The sequence below is a fragment of the Natator depressus genome, chromosome 10, assembly GCF_965152275.1.
Source record: "Natator depressus isolate rNatDep1 chromosome 10, rNatDep2.hap1, whole genome shotgun sequence".
NCBI classification, from domain to species: Eukaryota; Metazoa; Chordata; order Testudines; family Cheloniidae; genus Natator; species Natator depressus.
Genome location: NC_134243.1, coordinates 16,742,432 through 16,760,663, shown reverse-complemented (window position 1 = coordinate 16,760,663; position 18,232 = coordinate 16,742,432). Strand labels below are relative to the sequence as shown.

At 41.9% G+C, this 18,232-nt stretch overlaps 1 protein-coding gene across 1 annotated transcript in view; it reads right to left on the bottom strand.

The window, feature by feature from the left end:
- Positions 1 to 7,641: 7,641 nt before the first annotated feature.
- Positions 7,642 to 18,232, bottom strand: part of DNAH3 (dynein axonemal heavy chain 3) — a 102,054-nt gene continuing 91,463 nt past the window's right edge. The window contains exons 56-62 of the mRNA XM_074965321.1: positions 16,629 to 16,745; positions 15,262 to 15,416; positions 14,336 to 14,503; positions 12,939 to 13,081; positions 12,171 to 12,375; positions 11,635 to 11,772; positions 7,642 to 8,923 (exon numbers count right to left, since the gene is read on the bottom strand). Of these exons, the coding sequence (XP_074821422.1) occupies positions 8,570 to 8,923; positions 11,635 to 11,772; positions 12,171 to 12,375; positions 12,939 to 13,081; positions 14,336 to 14,503; positions 15,262 to 15,416; positions 16,629 to 16,745 (1,280 nt within the window). The 3' untranslated portion in view covers positions 7,642 to 8,569. The remainder of the gene's footprint in view (positions 8,924 to 11,634; positions 11,773 to 12,170; positions 12,376 to 12,938; positions 13,082 to 14,335; positions 14,504 to 15,261; positions 15,417 to 16,628; positions 16,746 to 18,232) is intronic.

The following is an 18,232-nucleotide window of genomic DNA, read 5'->3' as shown; positions in this document are numbered from 1 at the left end:
AATTATGATCATGAAGTCATTCAGATGTGTTTTAAGATGATAAATGGTTATGAGTTTGGGTGTTTCCTTTCCAAATACCTGTGACATCTAGTGAAAGCTAAATCCCCTCTCAGTCAGCACTGTGGCTGGTGTCAGCCTGACCCACATGGCATCACGCTGGTTGGGCAGTGAAACTAGCAAACTTCAGTCCGATTGGGAAATTCTAGAATTTCCTTACTGTGGTTTTCTCCCTTGGGTAGAGGCAGGCTCCCTATAGCTTCAGGTTTTTAGCTCTTCCCACTTCACTCTGGTCTCAACAGTATCTACCAAGGTCTGATCCCATTCCCATTACAGTAGCTGGATTATACTCTTGAACAGCAACAGCTAGATCCATCCCTGACACAACTTCTTCAAAGGCAGCATAAGTAGATTTACACCAGGGATAAATTGGTCTCAAGTCTCCAGGTTTGTAGTTTTTCCCGGTATCATAATGATGCCACAGTATTTCTAGCACTGTGATCCCTAACCCAGTTCTCTCATTTGGCATATTGAGACAGCATGAATATGATCTCATTAAAAGAGCTCCAGCCACCCACGTTACATTAATACTGCCAGTTACTGAGAACTTATGTTTTCAATAAAGTGCTTTTCAAAACTTTGGGGGGGGGGTTTGCTTTGTGTCATTTTTCAGGCGCATTTCCCGCTCTGTGGAAGTTTATCAGCCCCCTTTTCCCAGGATCAGATTTTGTTACTAGAACAGTCTTGCAAGGTGTTGCGTGACCTCAGCTCTCATCAGGCCCTTTGTCCTCTATAAAATGTGTCCAATTTGGAGTTCTAAAGCCCTCAGTTTTCTTTCAAAGTGCAACATAGAGTTCTTTGACAAGACATGTACAGACTGGTACAATATATTATTCCTATATAGTGGTGGTTTTCAACCTGTGGTCTGCAGACCTCTTGGGGGGCCACGAACTATGTCTAAGGGGGTCTGTGAAAGGTGGTTGTTACCACAGAACACCAGTTTTCAACTTGTGGTCCATGGACCCTTGGGGGGGCTGCAGAGTATGTCTAACATTTCCCAAGGGGTCTGCATCTCCATTAGAAAATTTTTAAGGGTCCACAAATGAAAAAAAGGTTGAAAAATCACTGCTATACAGTCTCCCTTGGACAGCTTCTTCATACATTTAATTAAAGCATCCTGACTTTTCAATAGCGTTTGCCCTGCCTGGGACACAGCCAGTCAGCACACATCGTTTCCTTAATTTTCTGTGACTTCCTTCAAGTAAAGCCTGATGCTTTTCAGTTGATCACAACCTTCAGGAGATGAATTGGAATAGAAAAGCCCCTGCCAGCGTAATTTGACATTCCTTCAAATAAGGACCTGAGTCAGCTGTGGGAATACTCTGATGAGCTAACTTGTGGGCACTGCAGTGGCAATTTGTTTGCATGACATTTGCCCTTGAATGTCCAGTAACATCCTCTACATTGGTCATTTCCTTAACTCCATCACTTCTAAGGCTATAACTAACAACATATCAAACCAAATTCATTCCTTTTGTAAGTGGGTGCTACATCATATAAGCAAATGGTCTTGCACCCACTTACAGTATATGGCCAGTTACATTTTTATGGATGAAGAACTCCTATTAAGCTTCAGCAACAGCTTAACCTGTTCCAGGGAGAGTGTCATAGGCCTGGTCTACGCTAACGAGGTAAGTCGATCTAAGTTATGCTAGTAAAGTTATGTAAGATACGTAACTTAGACGACATAGCTTAGATAGACTTACAGCGGTGTCCACACCACGCTATATCGACGGGAGATGCTCTCCCATCAGCCTGTCGCGTCTTCACCAGACCCACTAAATCTATGCCTGCTGCATCGATCGCAGCAGCACCAATTTAGCCCACAGTGAAGACAAGCCCATAGAAATAAGAGATGGAAATGACTTATTAGTTCATCTGATCTAATGCAAGATTGTTCCCCAAACTACCTTTGTAGAATCAGGGGAAATAAAGGTGATTTCAACACTCCTCTCTGGGAGATATTTTTAAACTTGAACTCAACCTAAACTAAGTTTGTACTCTCAAATTTTGGGGCACACAATTTTGTACACATTTTTGTAAAACTTGGATCTGCATACAGAGACTTTCAAACCACATCTCAGCTTTGTCACATGCATAAAACTAATAAAGACTTGAACTAAATGCCAGTGGGCCAATCTGCTGCTCTGCACAAATGGAAAGTTCACTTTATTTCCCTATACCTATGATTTCACCTGCAAGAACGTTAATGACAGGATTCATTAGCCAAAGACTCCAGCATATTATCCATAGACAGAAGAGCACCATGGAAAGCCAGCCCCATGAAATTTAACATTAGGCACTTTACTTCAGAAAGAACCTCCATTACATTTTCACTTTTGTGCTTGGGAATTTTGTCCTTTAGCAGCCCAATAAACAGTTTGGCGAGCAACAACGATGGCACTTCATTTCAGAAATGGCCTTTTGTACTGATTAGAAACTGGTAGGTTCAGTTTTCAGCTGCTGGCCGTGCCTGGCTTTCAGGAACACTAGCTTGGAAATCATCTGTGCCATTCCTGGTGAAGGCATAGCTACTCCTTGAGTTTTCGATAGCGTGCATCTCATTTAATTTTTGTTTGCTTTGAAATGCATCCAAGAACGATCACTGGGGCTGGGCATCTGTGTTCTGCAGTAATTACAGGCATTTCTTTGTGGTTTGTTTAATGTGAGTCTGACTGAGAAATGGAAAATCTGGATATGGTTTGAGGAGTAGTCCCAACACCAAACACATTAGTATAGTCATTAATATTACTAGGAACTTGATATATCTGCAGATCTGTCTTGTCCTGGCTTAACCACAGAAGTAAATCCTGCCCGGCTAACAGTGGTGTTCTCTTTTTTATTTACATTTGCCAAGAAGTGTTTTTAGGACTAATGCCATGCCAAATTGTCATTCTCCATGCAGCTCTAGATAATGCTGACTTATCTATGTCACAGCTCGCAAAAGAAGGATGCAAATCAGAATTTCAGAATACGATAGAAAATGCCTCACAGGCAGATATACCCACAAGGAGAATTTCATCACCTTCTCCCTAGCAGGAAGAGAAACCCAGTGTAAAGTCATCACATGCTTTTTTAGTAACCTAGTAATCCCCAACAAAATTAACTCAGCCATTCCCAATCTCTGGTGAAGGGAATGTTGCAAGGGACACAGTCACACACACACACCCCCCTTAGGGAATTACTACATAGCCAAACATTTTGGTCACACTTGTATAAAAGCTTACAGAAAACTTTAAAATACATCTTGTTCAAAACCAAGTTTAATCTTTTCTAGGAGATGCCTCCTCTCACAGATCAACTAAGATCGCTATCTATTTAGAATATTAATAACAGCAAGGAAGTTGTTCACAAGGAATATCAGCAAAAAAATGTTATCGCTCGCAAGAGATCTCTCTAATTACACTATTGTTAAATGAGATGTATACTAAAAAATTGGATACGCAAACACTAAACAAGAAAGGAGGAAAGCTACCTGCAGTGTGCATAATGATTTGAAGATTTGTGGTATCAGCCTTAAATCACATTTAATTTTAACCTTTAAGAACAGATTCACAACTCAACTCGAGCATTGAAAAACAGGCAGAGCCTACTGACCAGTTAAGCTGGGTTTAGTTACTTTGCATCTCCAAAGAAGGAGAAAGTATCTGAAGCATACTGGTGAATCTGGCTCTTAGTCTGCAATGGGCTTACTGATTTGGGTTGTGTTAATGAGACTGGCCCTATCTAAAGGGGGCTGGGGAAGCCCAGTCATTGGGTCCCAATGTCTGTTTTAAGGGTTCTTCCTGTACTCCATCCAGCCTCATTTCCCCTGGCAGTGCTGCCTTGCTATGCACTGGAGTCACTGCAGCTGTGCCACAGGAAGCCTTTCAAGCCCAACGCAGCCTGCAACTACAGAATCCAAAGAGCAGAGACAGCTGAGCAAACTAATAATCCATAAATAAGAATTCTCAACACATGGGTCCAGCTTCCCTCATGCTACTGACTTATTACAACCCATAGAATTGTTGCTTGCAAATTACTGTAGAGGAAGGGTGGAGACTGGTTATGTTACCTCTGATATCACAATGTCCCACTAAGTGTTTCCTGAGCGGTTGACTTAATAGTGTTCGTGGCATATAATCATAACTATTAGGTTATTCATCATAATTCTTTTGTCTAACTGCAACCTAATTTATTCAAATATAGTACATGCACAAAATTTCAGTTAATTTTAACTGTATGAACAGTTCCAAGAGTCTGTTATTCCATTATTAAGGTCATCTCGGACAAAGAAGACTGATACGCATAGTAAATTTCAGGACCCAAGTTTTAGTTAAAGTCATATCAATTCATTGATTTACTTGTAATCCTCAGAAATTTAGTTCTGTACACAAAGCGTGTGTGTGTAAGTTTCAAAAATACTGCCTCTTCCCCACCCTGCTTCAAGTGCAAAATTGAACTTCAGTCTTAACTATGAAGTCGTGACCAGTGCCTCAGTAATACTGAATAAAAAGCACTCGCATCAAATACCCATGTTTAGGGCCCTACGAAATTCACGACCATGAAGAAATGTCATGGACCATGAAATTTGGTCTCCCCCCATGAAATCCAGTCTTGTGTGTTTTAACCCTCTACTATACAGATTTCACGTGGGAAACCAGAGTTTCTCAAATTGGGGGTCCTGACCGAAAAGGGAGTTGCTGGGGTGTCACAAGGTTATTTTAGGGGGGGGTCATAGTATTGCCACCCTCACTTCTGCGCTGCCTTCAGAGCTGGGTGGCCAGCTGTTGGCCTGGTGCCCAGCTCTGAAGGCATCATCCCACCCCTAGCAGCAGCATAGAAGTAACGTGGCAATACCATACCATGCCACCCTTACTTCTGCACTCCTGCCTTCAGAGCTGGGCAGCTGGAAAGTGGTAGCTGCTGACTGAGGGCCCAGCTCTGCGGGCAGGAGTGCAGAATTAAGGGTGGCAATACCATACTGTCATAAATATAAAGGGAAGGGTAAACACCTTTAAAATCCCTCCTGGCCAGAGGAAAAACCCTTTCAGCTGTAAAGGGGTAAGAAGCTAAGAACCTTGCTGGCACCTGACCAAAATGACCAATGAGGAGACAAGATACTTTCAAAGCTGGAGGGGGGAGAAACAGGGTGTCTGTCTGTGTGATGTTTTTGCCGGGGACAGAACAGGAATGGAGTCTTAGAACTTAGTAAGTAATCTAGCTAGATATGCGTTAGATTATGATTTTTTTAAATGGCTGAGAAAATAAGCTGTGCTGAATAGAATGGATATTCCTGTCTTTGTGTCTCTTTGTAAGTTAAGGTTTTACCTAGAGGGATTCTCTATGTTTTGAATCTAATTACTCTGTAAGGTATTTACCATCCTGATTTTACAGAGGTGATTCTTTTTTACTTTTTCTTCTATTAAAATTCTTCTTGTAAGAAACTGAATGCTTCTTTTCATTGTTCTTAAGATCCAAGGGTTTGGGTCTGTGCTCACCTATGCAAATTGGTGAGGATTTTTATCAAACCTTCCCCAGGAAGTGGGGTGCAAGGGTTTTGGAGGATTTGGGGGGGAAGACATTTCCAAATGGGCTCTTTCCTAATAAAATAAACCTGGTTTCAGAGTAACAGCCGTGTTAGTCTGTATTCGCAAAAGGAAAAGGAGTACTTGTGGCACCTTAGAGACTAACCAATTTATTTGAGCATAAGCTTTCGTGAGCTACAGCTCACTTCATCGGGTGCATACTGTGGAAAGTGTAGAAGATCTTTTTATACACACAAACCATGAAAAAATGGGTGTTTACCACTACAAAAGGTTTTCTCTCCCCCCACCCCACTCTCCTGCTGGTAATAGCTTATCTAAAGTGATCACTCTCCTTACAATGTGTATGATAATCAAGTTGGGCCATTTCCAGCACAAATCCAGGGTTTAACAAGAACGTCTGGGGGGCGGGGGAGTAGGAAAAAACAAGGGGAAATAGGTTACCTTGCATAATGACTTAGCCACTCCCAGTCTCTATTCAAGCCTAAGTTAATAGTATCCAATTTGCAAATGAATGTCCTACCTTGGGGCATCTCCTTCTGCCCCTCCACGCCCACGAACATGATACAGTTCTGTGGTGACAGAGAATCCTATTTTCGACATCTCTGACACAAGGAATATTTCCAACACACCTCTGAACAACATACTAATCCACAGAGACCTCCCTACCAACACTACAAAAAGAAGGATTCTAGGTGGACTCCTCCTGAAGGTCGAAACAGCAGACTGGACTTCTACATAGAGTGCTTCCGCCAACGTGCACGGGCTGAAATTGTGGAAAAGCAGCATCACTTGCCCCATAACCTCAGCCGTGCAGAACACAATGCCATCCACAGCCTCAGAAACAACTCTGACATCATAATCAAAAAGGCTGACAAAGGAGGTGCTGTTATCATCATGAATAGGTCAGAATATGAACAAGAGGCTGCTCGGCAGCTCTCCAACACCACTTTCTACAAGCCATTACCCTCTGATCCCACTGAGAGTTACCAAAAGAAACTACAGCATTTGCTCAAAAACTCCCTGAAAAAGCATACAACTCCCCAGCCGGCACACCCTCTGGGGGCTGGGCATGGCATATCTGGAACGCCTACCTTAGCATTCCCTGCTGAACAGCTGTTCTGGCCCAGTGGTGTTTTTTGTTGTGATTCAGCTGTCCAGGCAGGTCACAGAGTCCCACACGTACTGGGTACCAGTAGTCCTACAAATAATAGTCTGTCAACTTCACATGGGACCTTCAGTCCAAGTCTGGACTCATTAGTTCTTCCCCTCCCCACCAACACTACAATACGGGACGGTGGGGGTTTACAGTAGTCCTTATTCCTTGTCAGGAGGAGTTTCTGCTCCTCCTTCTTCAGCAGTCTGGTAGAGGAACTCAGGCCATCCCTCTCTATTGGGTTTCAATCCAGAGACCCTTGAATAGGCAGACAAGGCCCAACTGCACAAGGGCTGCCCCCTTAGACCACTTCCTTGCTCTACCTTAGGCTTTGCCTCAGTCTCTTCATAGGCTCCCAGCATGTCAGTTCTGAAACATACCTTCCTGTAGAGAGGCTCCGTCGCCCAGCTAGCCCGCCCAGCTCTCTGACTCCCCCAGGCTTCTCTCACTGAGCAAGAACCAGCAATCTACTCTCCTTCCGCAGTAGGGCCTAACTGAGCCAGGCTCAGGCCTTTTCACTCCTTCCTCCAGGCTTAACACCTACTGCAGGCTGATTGCGCCCACATGCCCTCATTAACCCCTTCTGACCCAGTGTGGGGTCGGTACACACCCATCACAGATCCCAGGTCTATCTCAGCAGGGTGTTGTGGGGAGTAATTAGTTAATGACTGTGTAGCTCTATGAAGATGCACAGCACTATTTTATTTTTAATTAGTTTGCAAAGTACTTTGAGCTCCTTTGATGAGAGGCTCTAAACAAACACCATATATAATCAGGTTATGAATTAATCATATGAGAGGGTGGGCTGAGGAGGTAAGGTACAGGGAGACACTCTACTGCCTGTCTCTCAGGACATGTATGGTCAGGTAAGACAAAGAGAAAATAGAACAGCACTCTGAATGATACTTCTAAATTATATTGAAACTGAAAATTTAAACATGCTGTAGCAAGCATATGCCTTGGGCATGCTGAAAACCATGACACAGAGGCTTGTGCTGAAATTCTAGGGCCTATCATCATCTGGTGTAAATTATCATAGTTCCACAATGCAACTATGACAATTTATACCACTGTAGGGCCTGTTCTGTTTGTTTGGGGGAAGACTCTAGCCCTGTCTCTTCTCTTCCCCAACCTCCACGTTCCTAGGGCATACAAGGCCATGCATGCAAAGGGAAGATGGGCTATAGGGAGCCCACACAGCAGTAGGCAGATCCAGTAAGGCCTATTTTTATGAGTAATGGTTGCAGGAGGACAGCATCTATATCTCTTTTAGATTAAGCAGCCATCTAGGCCCCATCCTGCTCTCCTTTCAAATCAATGGCAAAACCCCATTTGGCAGGTCTGGGCCTGTAGTTCATAAGTGGGGAATAGGGTTGCCAATATTGGTTGGATGTATTCCTGGAGGTTTTGTCACATGACAATCTTTAATTAAAGATTATTTTTAAATTCCTGGAGACTCCAGAACAATCCTGGAGGGTTGGCAACCCTAGTGGGGGGCAAGCTAACCAAACTGCATGAAGGTTTCTGTTTATCAGGATTACACAAGGTCAGAATGATGTGGACTGTACAGTGCGTATTCTCTCTGGGAATTCTGCCCACTTTGATCTACAGCACAGCAAGGCCCAAGTCTTTGTAACAGGGTTTTGTTTGGAGTGTTTTGTTTGAATCAGTCATCCCCCTACTAATGCAAATTGGCTGAAAAGCAAAAGAAATAGGAAGTAGAAGTGTTTAAAAATCAGCAATAAATGCTGATGTAAAAAAGAAGTGCAGCTACAGGACTGTGAAGTGTGTCTTTTAATTTTAAAATTCAGGTATCTTGAAGTACGTAAGTTTAATCATCTAACTGGCATAGTGCTGCCACACCACGATTTATCCAGTGTTGCTGAGGCTGGTCTGAAGGGAGCTCTATTGAGAGAACAAAGTTAGTTGAATGCCCCGTAGTGGACAAGGTACCTCTTCTTGCACTTGTCTTGTAAACAGGGCATGAGTAAATGTTCTCATGCAGAAATGCTGAACTTTCTCCAGGTTTCAGCCAAATTACAGGCATAGAATCATAAAGGATTTTTGGAAGCGATTCCCCAATCTGCATGGTTTCTCTGTCCCAACGGGCACCTTCTAAAAAAAGTCCTTTCACATATGCCCCATCTTCTGGCATTTCCTCCAAGCTGTGTTCTTGTCTTGTCACCTGGAATGATTAAATAATTGGCTTTGGTCTCCTTTTATATCCAGAATATATTTACTCAGTGAAATCATAATATCTGCAGTGCTCAGATAGCTGATTAAGGGCCTGATCCAAAGCCCAATGAAGTCAATGGGACATTTTCTTTGGCTTCAATGGATTTAGGATCAAGCCCTACGTGCTTCTTTGGTGTCCCCATCCTGCAGTTCTTAAGGAGACCCAATCTATCTTTTGTTCATACTACTGGCAAATATGCTCAAATAAAATCGTATGTATTACCAAGTTTTCCATCATTTTAGTGGCATTTGTATAGTTGTATGCACAGTGGGTGAACTTCACCTTTGTATAGAGGACCAGCATGAGGCCTGTGCACTAATTAAATGCCACTTAAGCCCTCTAAATAGGACTTAAGTGGTGCATAGGTCTTGTGCGGCCCTCTGCAGAGGGATGAATTTTACTCAGAGACCTTATGAAAAGAATGAATGAATTAAACAAAAAGATGCCTTGGTGATCACACAATTAACATACCAAAGGAAAACTGCCAAAATATAAAAGAAGAAACTAATGGCACTTAACCCGAACAGGGCCCAGGCTAAATACTCCTGCAACAAAAGTAGGGAGGCAAACAGCAAAAAAACCCAAACAGTACTCTCAATCATGTGCATCCTCTGCTACTAACGGGAGTTCCGTCAAACACTGATGGCTACTTTCCTCAGAGGGAAGTGATTGTAATAAATCCCCATTTTTGGTCACAAGATATGTGACCGAGACATCTTCTCATTTGTGCTTCCCTTGGTTTGTTTTCAGAGCACTCACCAAGATAGTTTTTTAAGGCCATTTTTCTAGCATGTGGCAAGTCTCAAACACAGGCTTTGATCGTGCACCATTGCAGTCAAGGGGAACTCTGCCAACTGACTTCAGTGTGCATAGTAGGATCAAAATCATGGAGAATCCACAACAATACTTCTAAAGATAATGTATTTTTCCAGGCCTTAGTATTTCACAGTCTACTCATTATGGTAGATAAGTATTTAATGTTTTTTGGACTCATTATTTTCACCTCTTTCTGTGCAATCCCAATAGCCCTGAATCCCTGACTTAAACTACTACCGGTTTATCGCTCCAAGATCCTGTTTTTTCCATTCAGCATTCATTCTTCTCACTAGTTCTCTAATATTTTTCAAACTAGTGTCTCCTAGCTAAGGGATCAATTAAGTAGAAAAATAGCCTCTGGTCCTTCTGGCCTCTAAAAGCTCTATAGGCACTCTGGTCTCTGCAGCCTCAGAATCTATTTCTGATTGTTCATGGAAAGCGTTCCCTCTCTGACAAGGACCCAGTTCCACTGTAGCATTCCACATCAGTTCCCGACTCCCCAGACAACTGTCTCCCACTCCAGCCAGTATGGTCACAGAGTAGATGCTGACGGCAGTAAGAATGGGACCCTCAGGCTGTAAGCTCACCAGGGCTGAGATGTTGGACCAGGAGCAGCGGTAAAGGAGCTAGCAAACAGAACTGGAAATGGGAGTTTGAATAGGTGTTTGTAAGAGGAGTTTGGGGAAGGGAGGGGTGTTGTGTTGTGTTTTGTTTTTTTTGTGTGTGGTTTTTTTCTTTTTCTTGAAAGGAGCTTAGGCAGGAAGGCTACTACTGCTGCCTCAGTAGCTGTCATAGTGACCCAAGGAATGGAAGAGACAATAAAGGTGACTGGATGTGGAAGCTGCAGGATGTACATTATCCTGGAGTGGGTACCTGAAAAGCGCTTTGTTTGAATGAAGTGCCAAAGCTGATGGAAGAGACAATCCAAGGTTTGGAGATGGAGGTAAACACTATGGTTGAGTTTAAAAGGGGGATTTGAGCAGATGATGGAGGGAAGGCGAGAAGAGGCTCAAGGGAAAACTCAAGACTCGCAGACAAGTTATTTAAGCGTCAATGTTGACACAAGAAAAAAATGGATATAAACTGGCCATCAACTAGTTTAGGCTTGAAATTAGATGAAGGTTTCTAACCATCAGAGGAATGAAGTTCTGGAACAGTCTTTCAAGGGGAGCAAAAAACCTAACTCGCTTCAAGACTGAGCTTGATAAATTTATGGAGGGGATGGTATGATGAGATTGCTACAATGATATGTGGCCCATCTGCAACTGCTAGTAGCAAAAATCCCCAACAGCTGGGGATGGAGCACTAGATGGGGAGGGTTCTGAATTACAACAGAGAATTCTTTCCTAGGTGGTCTTGCTGATGTTCTCAGGGTTCAACCAATCGCCATACTTGGGGTTGGAATTTTCCCCCAGGTCAGATTGGCTGAGACCCTAGGGTTTTTTTGCCATCCTCTAAAGCATGAGTTACGTTTGACTTGCTGGTTTAAACTAGAATAAATGGTGGATTCTCTGTAACTTGAAGTCTTTATATCATGATTTGAGGACTTCAATAACTCAGACAGAGGTTATCGGTCTAATGCAGGATGGGGAGGGTGAGGTTGTGACCTGCAATGTGCAGGCAGTCAGACTAGATGATCACAATGGTCCCTTCTGGCCTTAAAGTCTGAGTCTATGAGATTCCAATTTCTGTTACACTGGTGTAAATCTAAAGTGACTCAGGTTCACACTGACACCCTAACATGTCCCCATTGTCTTGTCTGTAAAGTGTTAGCTTGTTTTTGTTCGTTTCGCATAACACATGTAAATGGTTTGTATAAATGAAATTCCTCCACATATTTTTACCTCAAATTCAAATCCAATATGATCAATTGGGATGGTATATTTTCTAGCATAGTTCTGTGAAACACCTGTTAAGAAGGACTGAGTAAAGTAGAATCCCGATATCCAAAATACGTTGGGAGGCCCTTCGCTGATCCACTCCTAAATATGAAAATATATATATATGTAGATATATTTATTAGCAAAACCCAAAACATTTATTTCTTTAGATTGTAAAAACTTTTCAACCCTATCTTGCTGCTGAACACAATGTAAAACATTTCTCTCTACTGAAAAGTTTAAAGTAAAAAGCTGAAAATTGTACATTGTCACTACAGAGTAACGGCCAGATTGTGAAGTCCTTATTCACACTTTTGAGCAGTTACTCGCATGGATAATTTCAAGAGGATTGCTCATGAGTAACTGCTTGTGAACGTGTGTAAGAAGTTCACAAACTGGCTCTATCTGGGAATTATTAAGTAACCCTAACTGAAGTAAATCCTCTCATTCAGCTTTCACACATTGGTCCCTGAGATGGATCCACACCAGTTTTAGTATACCTGGAAGAAGGCCAAACGTGTAAGAAGATCAGACACGTAGCTGCCCAGGGGTTTCAGCGATGGATAGGATTTGGCTGCCCACATTAGTGGTACTTTGCCTCCGAGCATGCTGTTGAAAACATCCTCGAGTTCAGATGACATCAACACTTGACCCTTGATAGCTTTGCCTAAATTGACAAGACTGCTCCGAACAACTTCTGTAAGCCTGCAGATAAAGGGGAGATTGCCATTTCATTATTCACTAAACCTCTGGTCCAAAGCCAACTGAATTCTATGCACTGACTGCCATTGACTGAAAGCCCTGGAGAGTATTGAGAAATTTCTCACTGTATATGTAAATACCAAAACTATACTTTGGCTATTAACTTCTAGGAAAAACTTACAATAGACCAGGGAAATTAATTAACCATAGCTTTAAACTTTAGATATGAGTTGAAATATTGTCATATGCTGGGAATATAGGGGACTGAATGACTCAGAGGATTCGTAATAAGATATGTAGTCTTTCACTTCATCATCACTCGTTCACATCTGGTCCACGTTAGCAATGACTAAAAGATAACTGTTACTATCAGATAACTGACCATCAGGAAGTTGTTTGCTGCAGCTTTCAAATATTTTGAATCTGCTCTCAAACAGCTTTTGTAAAAGAAGCTTATTATAAAATGCCTGCAATTGTCTAAAGCTTGTGACCTGGAGCTGATCATGAACACAAACATTTTAGCACCTTTCAGCTTTTGTAAAGTCAAAGAAAACAGGCTGCCCCACCTGTTGAATCTGATAAGTTCTTGCCTAAGAACTGTATTCATGGACTCCTCATAAAGCACTGGGTATTTCTTCATTACTGCTTCCAGGTTAAAGTCATTTGGTAATTTGGACAGGATATCCCGTGCCAAATCTTCAACAGTTTCCTGAAATCAAGAATGTTGAAAGAATGAGGAAGTTTTTCAAATGGCTTTTTTGTTGTTGTTGTTGCTTTTTACAAAACAGATTTCCTCAAATATTGCTTTTCATATGCTTTTGCTTCACTGAATATTTCTATAGCTATTTATAGATAATATACAAAGGCCCTGTTCCCCACATTATTGGGGAGCTCTGAGCAGGCCTGACTGATTTGATAGACTATCGGCACAGAGCAGAAGAGGGTGTGAAAGGGGCTCCCCAGCTCCTCCATGATCATGGCCTGTGGAGCTGCAGAAGGGGGTGGGGAGCAGATGAAATGACTCATCTTCCCCAAGCTGGCCTTCTGTGGATTCTGGCCCCTGCATCTTCACCACAGGAGTCACCCAGGCTACTGCAGCCCGGAGACTGCAGCAACGCCTATGGAGCAGCCAAAGGGAAGCACAGCAGACAATCTGTGCCCTAGCAGTTAAGCACCTTGAGGGAAGCAATATGCGTGTGTGTTGAGGGGAGGATGCAAGGAGAGAAAAGGCCTGGTACAACACCTTGATTTCTGGGGGAAGGAGACCTTTGGCCCTAATGGGCCTACATTGCCTGACTGACTGTCCTTGAGGTCACTTCCCAGAATCATGGACTCTGTGCCCAGGGCAAGTCTGAGCAGAGATCCTGCTGAAGGAGATTTGACTAGTGCTGTGTGGGTGAGGAGCCCAGGTCAGAGCACAAACCTCCAGGATCAGGATTTGCTCAGTGAAATTAAATTCCATATTTTGAAACTGCCTTGGAATCTGAGTCCAGGAGCATAATCAATTGTATGTTTCAGTTATCACTGTCACAGTTGCAATGTGGTGATGATAAAAAAGGCCTAATCACTATTAAAATATGTGGAATACAGGGGAAAAAATCCATTTATCCAAGCCTCCATTTATCTGAGTAAGTTCCTTTGTTCTACTCAATCAAATGGGGCTGTACAGAATTAACCCATCAGACTGGGACATCTCCAGCATTGCTTTATGTGCACTCTCAACCCTGATTATTAAATACTTTCAATTTGGTCTCTTTGAGGGGGAGACCACTTTCTTTTCTTAGTGAGCCCTTTACCCATAAAGGTGATTGAATCCACAAGGAGTCACTCAAACCCACTCCTGGCCCAGTAGTCATAGGTGGAAGTGGCTGACTCCTCTAAGCCATAAGGAATGATGCACTAAGAATGCCTCCCTAAGACGCTTCCTTGACAGGGGATTGTTTGGATCCCCAATCCCCATTACCTGTGGGGACTTGCCACCTCCACCCTCTTGTCTAGGCAGAGTCAAAAGCACTCCACTGAAAAGCTGGTTGGTCTCCTGATTATCTTTAGTGATGTCTGCATTCTCATGAAGCCCAAACACTTCTGGATGTGTTGTAATTGGTAAGCTTCTTAAGTAGTCAATGTAAGACTGCAAGGAAAACATGTAGTTACCAAAAATGTGTATTTAATAACATTTTTTTATCAATCGGTAAGTACAGCCCAGCTTTAATGGAACATACTGAGAATGTAATACACAGTCGGTCATGTTCAAACACATGAATTCCCAACTAAAAAATCATTGCTTTGCATAATCCAAGCAGACAAATACAAAAGCTTTGACTATTTCAGAAACTAATTTAGGACCTGATCTTGCAGTCCTCATGTAAGTATTGAGTTTATCTAATTTTCTATACTAGCTAATGAACTCCCCAGCCTTACTCAGATTACGCTGTTGAGATCAGGAGCCAAGTGCAATATTTTCAAATGTCAAAAGAGCTAGACCTGGGCAAACCATGCTGTCGTGGTAAAAAGGGCTTGCGGGAGGTGTAGAGTCCCCCTGCATAGTGTCTCTGCAGCCTGACCCTTCCCAGCTTTGCAGCACCACAATGGCTCTGAAATAGAAAACCTGCACAGATGCGGCATCATTTTCATTTATAGGAAACAGAACACTGTAAGATCATCACATCTCTCATCAAGTTGCATCAGAACATTAAGTGCCAGTTCAAAACTGGGGAGTCTGTATTCTGTGCATACAAAGATACATTCTGACACTCTTTATGATCTAACATTTTTTTGTTTCCTGTACACAATAATACACAGCAGTGTACTCTGAGATTTTTATTCTTAAAAGTTCACATATAAACTCAATGACTTATTAGAAGGAATTTCTGTCCTTTATTTCCCTACCTGGTATGGTCCATGTGGTGGTATATAGTAGTCATCCTCAGGTGAAAGTTTATACTTCTCCTGTTCTATATCTTTATTATAGACTATGGAAAGAAGTGACAGGAGAAGACGCCTGTCTTTGTCATCTGTTACTCTCCCACCATAGTTACATTCCCCTGGGAAATTAAACAGAAAACAGGGCTGAAAGAATGCATGGTTATTTATAAAGATGTAATAAAAATGGCTTACATTAAAGAATTTCTCTGGTAAGCTGAAAACCATGACAGGAACTATCTAACCCAGTGTTGCTCACGCTGTGATCTCTTGGCCATAAATGGTGTGGGGGACACTTGCAGCTGGTCTGGGAAACTCCTTCCCTCACAATGATGAATCATGTCATGCTTCAAGCAGTAATACTTTCTGCTAACTGAACCCCATCTTTGGGGCTCTTTTGGCCTTTCCATTTTCCAGAGGCTTTATCTGTCCAGCTAAACTCCAAAAACTAAGCACTTCTCTAAGCCCTGTATAATTGCTTCCTGTCTTTGGTATAAACTCAACCCTGACTATATGTCTGCACAATGACAAAACTGTAGAGACATAAACAAGCAAGAAGAAGAACCACTCTGCAGAAGGACCTGGAGAGATTAGAACAGTGGGAGCTGCAGGCAATGAAGAGAGATTTGGTCCTAAGAGAACAGAAACTTTTATACCAGGGAAGAGGAAATAACAGCTTAGCTACAAAGTGGGGGGACATAGCCCAGCAGTCATACCCGTTACATTAAACAAGTTTATTTTCATATCTTCTCTCCATAATACTATCCCAATATTACTTTTCATGTAACTAAATTCTCTATTCACTACAAAGAAGCATGAAATCATGTTTTGGAGGTTGGGAGGGGAGATGTCCATGAGCAGGCCTTTAGCTGAAGAATGAGCAATGTCTAGGTGACTGTGACTACCAGGAAATATATCCACTATTTACAAGGCACAGGGCAATCCGCAATACCTTACAAGTGAGGCGGATTATCACACTCCCTGGCAAATCTCCAACACTGAATATGTCATGCTCTGATGTATTGTTCAGCCAAGGTGATAGAGATGCCATTGATGCTTTTGTTTGACAAGTGTTAAACAAAGCCCAGGAGTTTTTCTGGACCACGAGTAACCTTTCTAGCTATGCAAACTACAACAATGATCTAGTTATTCAAATCTTATGCCTGGGGGTATATACCTCTTGCCCGGGGATGGAGGGGGGCAAGAAAGAATAACTACGTGGAATCTATCCCAGGTATCATGGACTGTCATTGTATTTATGATGTTATCATTCATCACCTGAAGTTATTTTTATAAAATACCCACCAGTACATTACAGAGTGCCACTTCTATACCTGTTAGATAGGTCAGAGCTTCAAATGGGATTTCTTCATACTCATTCAGAAACATCTGGATCTGTCGCATACTGATTCTAAGATCAGATTCATTGAATTCATATGGAATATTCCAACCTGTTCAATTAAAAAAAGACATCTGATTCAGTGGTATATTGTCCTGATAACTGTGCTTAGGAAATAATGACATTGGTATGAAGTTGTTATTACAGAGTAACAGCCTCCTGCCACTAGATCACTACTCAGTGAAGTTTAGGCATTTGCCTGAGTGTTTACTACCCAAGTTGGAGATAGCTATCCTTAACAATATTCTATCCCAGTGCAACATTATATACTTACTTACTGCATTCCAAATAATTAAAGATGTGCCCATAGGTCCTGACATTTTGACACTGCTCACAACTGAAAAGCTTCAGAGTAACAGCCGTGTTAGTCTGTATTCGCAAAAAGAAAAGGAGTACTTGTGGCACCTTAGAGACTAACCAATTTATTTGAGCATAAGCTTTCGTGAGCTACAGCCCAGCATAAGCTTTCGTGAGCTACAGCCCACTTCATCGGATGCATACTGTGGAAAGTGTAGAAGATCTTTTATACACACAAAGCATGAAAAAATACCTCCCCCCACCTCACTCTCCTGCTGGCAATAGCTTATCTAAAGTGACCACTCTCCTTACAATGTGCATGATAATCAAGGTGGGCCATTTCCAGCACAAATCCAGGGTTTAACAAGAACGTCTGAAGGGGGTGGGGTGTTGTTAGGAAAAAACAAGGGGAAATAGGTTACCTTGCATAATGACTTAGCCACTCCCAGTCTCTATTCAAGCCTAAGTTAATTGTATCCAATTTGCAAATGAATTCCAATTCAACAGTTTCTCGCTGGAGTCTGGATTTGAAGTTTTTTTGTTGTAATATAGCAACTTTCATGTTTGTAATCGCGTGACCAGAGAGATTGAAGTGTTCTCCGACTGGTTTATGAATGTTATAATTCTTGACATCTGATTTGTGTCCATTTATTCTTTTACGTAGAGACTGTCCAGTTTGACCAATGTACATGGCAGAGGGGCATTGCTGGCACATGATGGCATATATCACATTGGTGGATGTGTGAAAAGCTGTATTCTAATAGATGTAGGAAACAACTGTACAGTGCTTTAGCTGATCTGAAATCAGTTAGATAGCAAGACCATAGGAATTCTGACTGATTTCAGTGTTTTAACCTTTGTGACTGACTGAACTTAGACTGTTTATCAATAAACAAATATCTTCCTTCTACCAATCTAACTGCTGTGCATTTAAATAGGTACAGTGGTTGCTACTAAAAAGATAATGTTTAACAAGAATTACTACTTATCATATAGTGGTATCAAAGATATGGAAGTTATTTTATATCCTAAGTACAGGGAAATGGTAACATGTAAGGTTAACTCTTGGCAGATGTTGTCTTTTTAATGGTGATCATTGTGTCATGTATTTTGAATAAGTCTGATCTGAATAAAACATAGTCCATATGTTATTATATATCAAACCAACCATGCAAAACTGTACCCGCTTAGTCATCTAGGATAGGTCTTTCTCTGACAGAGAAGTCAAATATTTGTCTTTTA